This window comes from Musca domestica, unplaced genomic scaffold (assembly GCF_030504385.1).
Source record: "Musca domestica strain aabys unplaced genomic scaffold, Musca_domestica.polishedcontigs.V.1.1 177, whole genome shotgun sequence".
Lineage (NCBI taxonomy): Eukaryota > Metazoa > Arthropoda > Insecta > Diptera > Muscidae > Musca > Musca domestica.
In genome coordinates this window covers 1,060,788-1,074,341 of record NW_026712235.1, presented here as the reverse complement: position 1 = coordinate 1,074,341, position 13,554 = coordinate 1,060,788, and the positions used below count along the sequence as shown (strand labels likewise).

General features: G+C 32.5%; 1 protein-coding gene across 1 annotated transcript in view; it reads right to left on the bottom strand.

Moving 5' to 3' along the window:
- Positions 1-13,554, bottom strand: part of LOC101891702 (estradiol 17-beta-dehydrogenase 11) — an 82,915-nt gene that overhangs the window by 29,118 nt on the left and 40,243 nt on the right. The window contains exon 2 of the mRNA XM_059120782.1: positions 3,675-3,828. Within this exon, the coding sequence (XP_058976765.1) occupies positions 3,675-3,828 (154 nt within the window). The remainder of the gene's footprint in view (positions 1-3,674; positions 3,829-13,554) is intronic.

The window sequence follows — 13,554 nt, the reverse complement described above, 5'->3', positions numbered from 1 at the left end:
GTTATATGGGGGCTATATGATAACTTGGACCTACATGGCCCATTTACGAACTTAACCTCCCTACTGGCCAAATATACATGTGTGCAAAATTTTAGCCTTCTATCTCAATTTGTTCGAAAGATAGCGTGATTACAACAGACAGACAGACAGACAGACAGACACACAGACAGACAGACGGACATGGCTAAATCGTCTTAGAATTTTACGCTGATAAAGAATATATATACTTTGTTGGGTCTGACATGAGTATTTCGAGGAGTTACAAACGGAATGACAAAATTAATATACCCTCCATAGTATGGTGGAGGGTATAAAAACATTAAAACGTATTAGTCAGTTTTGCGGAAAGATGTATACCCTCAGTCAATGTTCGATTATTTAAATATATTTTGACTTCTGTTGAAATTGTTGGCCCCCTATGTAGTGGGATGTGCGTGAGGTACCAGATGTAGTCGACCGAAATTTGAAGAGAGTTGGATGTTTATTTCGCTTTCTTTGAGCGTTTTGTTTTTCAAAATCGTAAACCCTATGTGTGGGAGAAACCAGAAAAAAGGTCCGATCTTTACCATGTTTATAAAGGACCTTGTTTTGATGGAAATATTGAGATGTGCCAAGTCTGAATGGAATCGGATGTTAATTTTGCATTTTATGAGCTTCATGGATATTCAATATGTTGACTCTTGGTGAGGGAGGTACCAGAAGGAGTGGATTGATATATACCATCTTCAAAGGAAATCTTGTGGTAGTAGAAATAAAAAAACATTATTTCGATGGGATGTGTGAAATATTAAGAGAACCGGATGCATGTTTCTGGTTTTATAATCGTTTTGTCTATTCAAAATGTTGACCCTTTGTGGGGGAGGTATCAGAAGGAAAGGTTCGATTTCTACCATCTTTATAACAGATCTTGTGTTGATTGAAATATTGAGATGTCCCAAGGCTGAATTGAATCGAAAGTTTATTTCGCGTTTTAGGAGCTTCATGGATATTAAAATTTTAACCCTTTGTGACGGACGGATATCGCTAGATCGATTCCAATTGTGTTGAAACGGATTTGGTCCAAATGGACCTAGGGTCAAATACCGTTATTTCGATGAGGCACATTTTGGCCGTTTCAAATGATACATACCCTCTCACACCATATTGCGGAGGGTATTAAAAATATATATATTTTAAACGTTCTAAAACCTAAGAGGTACAAGTTCTTCCATCGTATATTGTTGAAATCATGGAAACCATATATAAGTTCCTCCTGATTCCAAATTATAAATATATAATCGATAGTCGGATCAGATTTGGATATAGCCCCCCTATATATCTTCAACCGATTTCGGGTTAATTGTACACCAAATGGCCAATATCAATCCAAAAGTCCTGAATTTTAGTACATCCGACCGAATTCAGTCTAGAAGCAAGTAAATCGAATTCGGAGAAAATCGGTTCAAAAATTGCTATAGCTCACATTTATATGTTTAATCCGATTTGTTGTTTAAGTCCCCCACATTCGTAATATGCATCCCACAAGAATGATGTTAGGAATCAGATATTAGATAGAGCCCAGGAATATCTCTGCCAATTTGTATCAAGATAGGTTCAGATTTGAATATAGCTCCCCTAAATATATATTCAACCGATTTCGGGTTAATTGTGCACCAAATGGTAAAAATTACCAGAATTTTGTGCACATCCGACCAAATTCAGTCTAGAAGAAAGTACATCAAATTCGGTAAAAATTGGTTCAGATATAGCTTTAGCTCCCATATTTGTGTTTCATCCGATTTGGTGTTTAAGTCACCCACATTCGTAATATGTGTTCGACAACAATGATATTTTGTACCAGATATTTTATATAGCTCGGAAATACATTTGTCGAATTTTTTTCGAGATCGGCTTAGATTTGGATATAGCTTCCATATATATCTTTAATCCGATTTTAGGTTTATTGTGCCATTATTTGGTTAATATCAGCCCAAAGGGAGTGCATTTCGGGACGTATGTTTCCATTTTGTGGAACTCGGCTATTATAACATTTTTATACCCTACACCACAAGGTGGTCAGGGTATTATGTCTTTGTGTATTTGTTTGTAACAGGCGAAAGGAAACGAGATAGACCCATAGTTCCTTTTGATGATATGCATAGAATCACATTCTGAGTCGATTTATGCATTGCAGATAATCAGACAAAATTTAGATATAGCTCCCATATATATCTTCGTCCGATTTGCTTTTTATTGTGCACCAAACGTGTAATATCAGGTCGAATGGTATGGAATTTTGCACATACAACCAAATTAGGCCTGAAAATAAGTATGCCAAATTTTATCGAAATCGGTTCAAATATAGCTATAGCTCCCATATATATTGTTCATACGATTTGTTATTTTTATCCTCCGCAGCCGTAATATGCACTCTGTAACAACAATATTTTGGGAAATATATGAAATACAACTCAGAAATACATTTGCTAAATTTTATCGAGATCGGTTTTGATTTAGATATAGATCCCATATATGAATTCGTCCGATTTACCTTTTCTTGTACACAAAACTAATAAGTCTAATATTTGCCCAAATGGGATGGAATTTGGCGACCGAATTGAGTCTAGAAGCTAGCATGCCAAATTTGGTGAAGATCGGTTCAGATATAGCTATAGCTTCCATATATATTATTCATGCGATTTGTTATATTTGTTACCCACAACCGTAATATGCACTCCGTAACAACGATATTCAGGGAAATATATCAAATACAGCTCAGAAATATCTTTGCCAAATTTTATCGAGATCGGTTCAGATTTGGATATAGCTCCCATATATATCTTTATCTGATTTCAAATTAATTTTGCACCAAATGGGCAATACAAGTACGAATTTAAAGATACAAATACTTCGGCATATTTAGTCCTTTGAACTTAAAGTTATAATTATAATCATAGCGTGTATGATTGAATTCTCCCATAAAATCTTTTAATTTTTATGCGGAGCTCAACTAAATTAGCAAAGTGGTGTATGATATCATAAAGTCGGCCCCGCCCGACTTTAAGACTTTCTTTACTGGTTTATAATACCAAAGTGTATGTTCAACGAGAAATACTTTGAAGGCAGACAGTAACTTCCCGGCCAAATTAGCACTTCTGACATTTTCATCGATATTCTAATCCAAATCCTTATTAAATTCCTTAAATGTCCGTAAATATTTGAATAGACCTTTTTTTCGATGCCTCCCATCTTAACTGCCTTCACAATTAAAGTGTAAACCATTTGGTATTATTGGTACGCTTTTAATACCATGAAAGTATGATTCTAAATCCCAAATTTAGCAGAGAGAGTTAACTTTTGGTTCTGAAGGCAAGAACTTTTGAAAATCTCGCACTTATGATTTGGATCAAATATTCTAGTTTTACGCCATGATCCCTTTATATTACAAGTCTCCACATTTTCTGTTATCTAATACGAATATCCCGAAGCATCTATATTTTCTATATGGATATTTTTAATACACATTGTTATTTCCAGATAAATATTGAAAAGTTTAACTAAAAATTTTAACAGTATATTATGAAATTTACTTGCATTCAATATCATTCTTATTCTAGAGTTTTCATCTCAATTATCACCATGAATAATTTTGTTCTTCTTCCTAAACATGCATAACGAGACCGAAATAGCCTTACCTTGTTTATTGATATCCCATACGATGACTTTGGTGCCCATTTTGCCCAAGCGCATCGACAGCAAACGGCCCAAACCGCTGCCGCCACCAGTCACCAAAGCGATGTCATTATTTAATTCCTTTTCGGGGTAGCCAAAGGCGATGTAGTAAAGATCCTGCAAAACAAAAAATTACAAAAATATGTCATTAAGGAGAATTTTTTTAATTGGAATAGTTTTGTGTTTATTATCTTAATTAAAAATGCGATGGAATGTGAAATAACAAGTCCAAATAGGAAAAGGGTTTTTGTTTACTTAAAAATGTATTTTTATCATTTTTAAAAAATTGTATCTTAAAATCACAAAATTGATTTAGAGAGCAGTAGTGAAAAAAATTACATTTGGCAAAATGATTGGCAATGTAAGCCATATATCTTAACTTAATGTTGTTTACAATAGGCCATTTATAAGGTTAATAGCCATTAATTATAATCTATAATTTCTTTTAACTATTAACCACTATTACTTAAAAGATAAACTAAAGTGGACTGATACTATCGAGGAAAATTCCGAACTAAGTAGTCAGTTAGATAACAATCTTAAATGGATTTTTGTAATTTTTTACAGTGAATGATCAAAACAGTATGAAGTTTTCCATGTAATTTATGAGATAATAATTTTGAATTGTTATTGTCATATGATTTTCTAAAGAAGCAATTGCTGCCTTACTGTGTATAATGATTTTTTCTATAAGAAAAATATTCATTATAATATCAAGAAATTGGAAGAAAAATCAATTCCAAAATTGTTCTTCACTCCTCAATCTTCTATGGTGGAGAAAATTTATTCTTCGAAGACTAAGTAGCTTTTTCGGACCAAACAACACACACACAAAAATCATGATTTTTTAAAAATTTTTTGAAGGAATATCAGATCAATATACGAGGATTTAAGAATAATTTTTTAAAGGACTATTTAATACATAAATTTCAATCTTTTTATAATTTTTATTTTGTTGATTTATAAATGTTGAATATTCAATATATATATTTTTTTGAAAGACTTTTAGATCTATAAACGTGTCTTTTTAAAGATTTTTTTTGAAAGGTTAAATCCTTGGATTTTCGGTTCATTTTTGAAACTACATCATGGATTTTTAAATAGTTCGTCCATCTATTGATTTTTCCAAAACTCTTGATTTTTAAATATTTTAAGAACTAAATTTCGTAGATTTTTGAATTATTTTTAAAAATTATAAGATCTATATAGTGGTTTTCTAAATATTTTTTTAAGGTCTAAAGTCATGGATTTTTAAATTATTTATTTATGGACCATAAACATGGATTTTTGAATATTGTTTTAAGGACAAAATTTGGGGATTTGCTGAGAAATTGTTGAAGATCAATAATAGTGAATCTTTAAATAATTTTTCCTGATTTCCTAATTTTTACCCTCAGCCATATGGCTAGGGAGGGTATGCATCATTTGATACGACCAAAACGTGCCTCGTCGAAAAAGCGATCTTAGATCAAGGTTGTCTTTCGACCAAATCAGTTTCAGAAAATTTGGAGTCGATCTAGCGACTTTTGTCTGTCTGTCTGGCTGGTACGCATGATAAATCTCGAAAGGAGTATCCGATTTGGTCCAAACTTGGTACATCGTAATATTATTATCAAACTTAGATCATGTTCGGAGATGGTCAATATCTGGCCACTCCTTCCGGTACTTTCCCACACAAAAGGTCGAAATTTACAAAAAAAAAAAAAAAATACTGAACTGAAAGATAAAAAATAATCCAATTTTGCTCCCACTTTGCAAATCCCAATATTTGCGTCAGTGCTACGTCAGGTGAGAGAATGGATAATATCGGTCCACTCCATCAAGTACCTCCCACAAAGGGTCAAAATTTTGAATATTTATAACTGTTATAAAATGTGATGTAAGAGTCTGATTGTCTTCAAATTACGTATATAAAAATATTTTTATTAACCCAAGATCTGGTGTGAAAATGGAATATATCGGTCCACTCCTTCTGGCACCTCCCCTACAAAGGGTCAAAATTAGGAATACCCACGAAGCTCATAAAATACCAAATTAAGATCCGATTCCATTCAGACTTGGCACATCTCATTATCTCCATCAACACAAGATCTATTATAAAGATGATAGGGATCGGGCCATTTCGGACCAAAGCTAGGAATAATCAAAACGACAACCAAATACGAAATAGGCATCCGGTTCTCTTCATATTTCGCACATCCCATTATTTCTACTAAAACTCCATCCATCCAAAAAGGGTCAAAATTTTGAATATCCATGAATTTCATAAAACGCGAAATCGACATCCGATACAAAGGGTCAAAGTTTTGAATAAACAAAACAATTATAAAATCCGAAATTAGCATCCGATTCTCTTCATATTTTACAAATCCCATTATTTCTACTAACACTAGATCTGAGATGAAGATGGTTTGTATATGTTCACTCCTTCCGGTACCTCTCCCACAAAAAACGCGAAATTAACATCCGATTCCATTCAGACTTGGAACATCTCAATATTTCCATCAACACAGCATATTTTATAAATATGGTAGAGGTCGGCCCACCCCTTCTGGTACCTCTCACACATAAAAGTCAACATTTTTAAAATCTATGTAGCTCATAAAACGTAAAATTAACGCCCTATTCCATTCAGACTTGACACATCTCAATATTTTCATTAAAACATGATATGTTAAAGAGATGATAGGGATTCTTCTGGTACCTCGCCCACAAAGGGTCAAAATTTTGAATATCCATTCCATTTTTAATTTAAAAGAAGTTTGTGAAACAGTGGCATTGCTTACCGAAGAGTTCTGCAATTTTGAATTATTCTTTGAAATCCTAAAAAAATGTGATTTTTTTTTAAATTCTCCAAATAGAAATTTTCCTTTATTTTCTATCTTAAGTTCACACCCAAAGCGTTTCTTCAAGTATTGCATGTTAATCAACCATCAACTTCCTTCCGCTGCTTAAAAAAATAATTTCTCCCCTTCAGCATCTTTTCTGAGATTCCCACTACACAAAATGACTAGCCAGCCCAAGTATGTTGTTGACAATTTTTATTTAATTATTATTATGTTTAAAAACATTTCGGTTGGCATATTTGTCAGGCTTCTGCCGAATTGACCAACCAGCTGTCATTAAAGTAAATTCAAAATGCCATTATTTAAGCATTAACATGATTTACAACGGCAACATTACACCTCGTTTTTTATGACAGCATTTTATGACTGTTTTTTGTTGTCGTCCGTTGAGTCTTCTTGAAGTTGTTTACCACAATGGAGAACTTCCAAGGGGAACACGAAGTAAACAAACCAAACAACATTTCATACAGATGACACTTTTTTGTGGAACGAAAAGAAGAAGACCTCTGCACAATCGCCAAAAGATTGCTTAATAACCATCTGGTGAACGATGGACGTTGGTTGGACGATAACCATCGCTTCCAGATTGCAGCTTGAAATTTAATGCATTGCACTTAAATGTCATCAGACTGCAAAGTATCTACCTGTCACCTCTTTTGGTCGCTGATTTTTTCAAGGTCATGGTAATGTCAGAGCATTACTTCTCTTTGGTTTATTTGCACTCCTATCACTTATGTAAATCGTGGAGATACAATTTAAAGTGATCTTGTTACCAGTTGTGAGGGTTGGTATTGGGGCGACATTGTCCCCAGTGCCTTGAAGGTTAATTGTGCAAAAAATGTCATTCGATCGCATTGATTTATCGTAGAGGTGAATGTTAATTACCTTGATATGTGGGGTTTTAAACAAAGTTGTATGCTGATTGTAAGGAAGTTATGGGTTTGGAGAATGGTAACAAGAAAATATCGGTTCTGACAGAGTCAATGAAATAGGTTCCTTTGGTAGAATTTCTTAGGGAAAAAGGAACTTCAACCTACAGAAAATTTACAAGGATGTCTTTGTAGAGGAAGAAGGATTTAAAAATAAATATTTTGAATATCCTCGAAATATTCAAGGACCATGAGACATATAAACGTGGATTTTTAAACATTTTTTTCAAGGATTTTAAACTTTTATACTTTAAACGTACATTTTTAAATATGTTTTTTCAAGGGCTGTCAGATCTAAGAACTAATATTTTAAAATAATTTTTTTAAGGATTTCTTAAACGTGGATTTTTAAATGTTCTTTTTTCAAGGACTATTAGATATATAAACATGGATTTTTAAATGTTCTTTTTTCAAGGACTATTAGATATATAAACTTGGATTTTAAAATTATTTTTTCAAGATCTTCGAATATTTCCAAGGACTTTAAAGGTGGATTTTTAATTTTTTTTTTCAAGGACTTTAAAAGTAGAATTTTAAACAAAAAATTTCAAGGACTTGCAGGTTTATAAACAATGATTTTCAAATATTTTTTTTAAGGATTGGATGTATTTTTTTGGAATATTTTTTTAAGGATTTTAAAATATATTTAAATATTTTTTAAGGATTATTAGATATATAAACGTGGATTTAAAAATTATTTTGTTCAGGACTTTAAATGTGGACCTAAAATAATTTTTTCAAGGACTTTAATCGTAGATTTTTTAACAAATTTTTAATGACTTTGAACGTAGATTTTTAAACAATTTTTTCTGGTACTGCCAGGTTTATAAACAATGATTTTGAAATAATTTTATAAGGATTTTAAATGTGAATTTTAAATTAGTTTTATTCAAGGATCAGTCAGTTCTATAAACGTGGGGTTTTTCAAAGATTTCGTGGATTTTTAAAGAATTTTTTTTAGGATTTCGTGGATTTTTAAATAATTTTTTTTTCTAGGATTTTGTGGATTTTTGAATAATTTTTTTTCTAGGATTTTGTGGATTTTTAAATAATTTTTATAAAGAACTGTCAGATCTAAAAAACTGGATTTTTAAATATTTCCTTTCACGGATTTCGTGGATTTTTAAATATTTCCTTTCGCGGATTTCGTGGATTTTTAAAGAATGGTTTTCAAGGACTAGCAGATCTATATATGTGGATTTTTTAATAATTGTTTACAAGGGCTAGCAAAAACAGATGACACGTATATCCGCTCTTTTAAAGATTACATTACAAGTAACCTAAATAGATAGGGAAGGTCCCCCCTCTTCCACATTTTTTCAATATTTCGGACTACGATTCCTTGGAACCCGTGGTATGTATTGTCTTCGGCAATATTGCAGATATTAACACGAGGATTATTTCGATCTAAAACGGTAACCATCAAGCGATTCAACAAAGAGATCTTTTTGGTTCTTTTTCGAAAATATGGGTAAAACCTCCCTTTAAATGGTATCGTAGCAAGTCAAAATATTCTACAAAATTATTTATCATAAAATTTTACTATAGGTCCTAGAAGACATTAACTCAACCTTATCAAAATGCTTGACATTCATATATATTAAAGATACATTTTAATGATAAATTCGTACATTATGTGAGTTTATGCCAAAATCTCCTACAAAGCATAATTTTAGAAGGATGACGTTAAAGACAAAAATATTGTTCAGTGAAGTTCACTATAAGTCACCAAAGAAAATACATCTTTTTTTTCCATTGTACAACCAAAATATATTAACATCAATGTTACCAAAAAAATCCGAAAATATTTTCTTATTTTTTTATCAATTTTTCATCAGCTTTATTTTCGATCAAAAATATAAAAATATCAATTTTCAAAAAAAAAAAAAAAACTAAAATTTTTACTATTTTTATTGATCAATTTTTCCTCGACCTTTTTTTTTATATAACTTTCAGGAGTCAAGTCGAAAACAGTCCAATTGATCAACAAAATTAGGGAATATTTTCGGATTTTTTTTTGGAACATTGATGTTATTGTTTTATTGATCAAAAAAAAAAAAAAAAAAAGAAAAGGTCGAGGAAAAAAGAAATGTTCTACACAAATTTCACTATAAAATTCAGAATAAATTATATGTCTAGGTACAATAGTTATATTTTAAAGTTATATTCGAAATTTACACTTACCACAAGTGAAAATCATGTGTTTGCTTTTTCACTATTAATTTAACATTTATTCAATCCAAGTCAAAATCTCGCCTTAGACTTCATTTTTTGGGAAAAGTGTCAAAGTACGAATAATTCTAGATCAAATTTTATTGTGAGTCTTGAAACAAAAGAAATTTGTAAAATCAATATTTACCTTAAAAAAAATATCATCAATTTTTGCCAATAAAAGAACCCTTGTTTATTTCTGAAAAACTTAGCAAAACTATCATCTTATATTTAAAATAAATTTTTTTGGACTACAATCGTTGATTTTTAATTATAATTTTGGAGGACGATAAAAGTCCCTATGAGTTGCTTTATCATTTTTGGACCACAACTTTCAAATTATCTCCTGTCAATCAATAAACAATGTAAGTTTGATGTACATAATTTACCTAAATTTCAGAGTATCACACCTACACATTATAATTCCCCTTAATTTGGCACAGGTCTCAGCCTCCAAAAAAAAAAAAAAAAAAAATGCACAAAACCTCAACCTAATTAAGCAATTATTTATAGCCCGGCTTTTAGTTGTAATAAATGCCGACAGTAATTACTTAACAAACTAAATGGATTAACAACCTCAACAATGCATCATAACTGGCTGTCATTTCAAACTCTTGTGTCTCTCTTCCATTTAGACACACTCTCTCGGGCCATTTAAACTGTCGGCGAATGCATGTCAAACTGTCAAAATGTGCGAACTTTAAACGTGACAAGAAAACAATAACAAAAGTCATCTACAAAAAAAATAAATAAATAAATAAAATAAATTCCAGCAAAGAAAATCCATAGCCAAATTGTGACTGTTGTGGTTTTTGTTTGGCTTCGTTCGGCAAGTGTTACTTCCACCGGATTATGCCACTGTCTTGGCAGTGGCTTTAAAAAATAACCACAAAAAAACGACCAACCAAAATACCACAACAAACCGACATCAGCCAGGCAGCCAGTAATGTTTTAAAAGAATCCAACGCTACTGAAATAATATTGACTCACATCCATGTAATGTTATCTGTTACCATGGCTGACCGACCGACTGACTAGCTGGCTGGCTAGTCAATGAACACTTATGGCCAGATTTGCAAAAAACACACATTCGCACATTCGGCCAGTTGCTTGTTGACCTAGTTCAACTTTATGTGTGAGTGTGGTTGCTTGGTTTTCATTTCTTTACTTTTTTGTTTATTTCACCGGCTTTTTTATGTTTTTTCATAGCCAGAGCCTGTTTAAAGGCTAAGATCCAAAGCTAATATAGCCATAGATAATACACGCTAAACGGTCTCTAATATCCATGCCCGGCAACAAAACCCAAGAAAACCAAAACAATTTCATTTTCAATTTGAAAAGTGAATTTTCGATTGCAAACGGAAAATGAAACAAAACAGAGAGAGAGAGAGAGAGAGGGAGAGAGAAAAATAAAATGTTATTTATCTCTCTGAAAGCTTTTGATCAATTCACACCAATTTTCGGAAGTCTAGACAGCTGTGTGCGTGACAGTTATGCTTTAATTTAATTCAAAATGCAAATTGGTAATTAAATCATTTTTTGTTATATTTATTAATCATTTAAGCTAAGCGCAACTAATTTCCGTTTTGGACAACAGCCTTTTTAAGTGTCTTTTATGAATAGACAGAATTCTTCTATCATTATAATATCTCATGAAAAGATGTATGTCTATAAAATAATAAAATCCTTTATTAAAGTTTTTATGCCAATAAGAGCTCTGGGAGAGTCTTCTTCGTTTCTATTGGCATATTTTATGTGATTTTGTTAGATTTTTTCTGCTAAAAGGCCATTCTGAATTGGTGAAAATGTTCAAATCGGTCCAACCTTTTTTCAGTTGTACGGTATTTTGGCCCTTTACCATCACCATGGCCGCGGCTTGAGTTCTGGTGGCCTCCCGAAGGTGCACATTTTCAGCTAACCTCTTTGGCTCGAATTATGGCATTCAAACGGCCAATGAAACCGTCACACGCTGCCCGAATGTTGCTCTGCGGTATTTTGGCCCATTCCTTAATGCCAACCTGTCTTTCAAAAATACTCCAGACACAATAGGCCAGCGGATTGGTATCCAGAGATTTTGGTGGCAGTTGTGCCCTGGAAATGAAGCGAGGGACCTCATTTTGTAAACATTCTTGGGTTGCGCGTGCTGAGTGCAATTGTGCATAGTCCTGTTGGAATGTCCAAGGTATGCGTCCGAAATGTTTGCAAGCCCAAGGCTTAAATACACCCTCCAGAATACTTTCGCCATAATATTCTGCATTTATTCTGATGCCGCGGAGAACGATCATAGGCTGTTACGGCAGCGCACACCATCACTATGGCCGTCGCTTGAGTTCCGGTGGCCAACCGAAGTGCATATTTTCAACTGACCTCTTTGGCAAATAAACACGATCATTTTGTTTGTTTACTAACTGCTGGACAACGAAAGCTTTCTCATCGGAGAAAACCAATTTCGGCAGTTTACCACTTTTGGCTAAGCGAAGCAACTCTTTTTTTCTTTCCGTTGCGGTGTAAGTTCTTGCACTTTTTGGAATTTCAATGGCTTCACCCCGAGCTCATTTTTCAATATTTGCCGAATGGAATATTGCGATATGTTCAGCTCACGAGCCATTTTTCGGCCACTGCGACGCGGGTTTCCATTTCTGCTGATGTTGCTGTTTTCTTCCATCCACTTCCTTGACGCCGGGCTACGCTGCCAGTATCATGGTAATTTAAAGGTTTTTTTTTTTACACAAAAGTTATTGACCCTATCGCCCTCTAAATATTATCCAATGATCATCCAAATTGGTTGGCTTCTGCCCTGTCTTAAACTTTTTCCGCATGAAAAATTGCAAAATCAGAAAAAATAAACTGTTTTTGGTTCATTTCAACCCCTAAATACCTCAGAATCATCTCCAATATGCTTCTATTCTGATCTTAACCCCAACTATATGTGGATCGTGAGGATTGGGCCAAAATTACGAATTGTATTGTTATTTCCAATAAACATTGACAGACGAAAAGACGGACGGACATACAAACACAGCTAGCTAGAATAGCTACAAACGAGGATTTTCAAATTGATTTTTTTCCAAGACCAGCGGAGCTACAAACGTGGATTTTATAGCGAATTTTTTTTCCCAGACCATCCCACTTACAAAAGTGGATTTTTAAATTTAATTTTTTTAAAATACCATCCAAACTACAAACGTGGATTTTTAAATTGAATTTTTTTGAAATACCATTCAAACTACAAACGTGGATTTTTAAATTGATTTTTTTTTGAAATACCATCCAAACTACAAACGTGGATTTTTAAATTGAATTTTTTTGAAATACCATCCAAACTACAAACGTGGATTTTTAAATTGAATTTTTTTGAAATACCATCCAAACTACAAACGTGGATTTTTAAATTGAATTTTTTTGAAATACCATCCAAACTACAAACGTGGATTTTTAAATTGAATTTTTTTGAAATACCATACAAACTACAAACGTGGATTTTTAAATTGATTTTTTTTTTAAAATACCATCCAAACTACAAACGTGGATTTTTAAATTGATTTTTTTTTGAAATACCATCCAAACTACAAACGTGGATTTTTAAATTGAATTTTTTTGAAATACCATCCAAACTACAAACGTGGATTTTTAAATTGAATTTTTTTGAAATACCATCCAAACTACAAACGTGGATTTTTAAATTGAATTTTTTTTGAAATACCATCCAAACTACAAACGTGGATTTTTAAATTGAATTTTTTTGAAATACCATCCAAACTACAAACGTGGATTTTTAAATTGATTTTTTTTTTAAAATACCATCCAAACTACAAACGTGGATTTTTAAATTGATTTTTTTTTGAAATACCATCCAA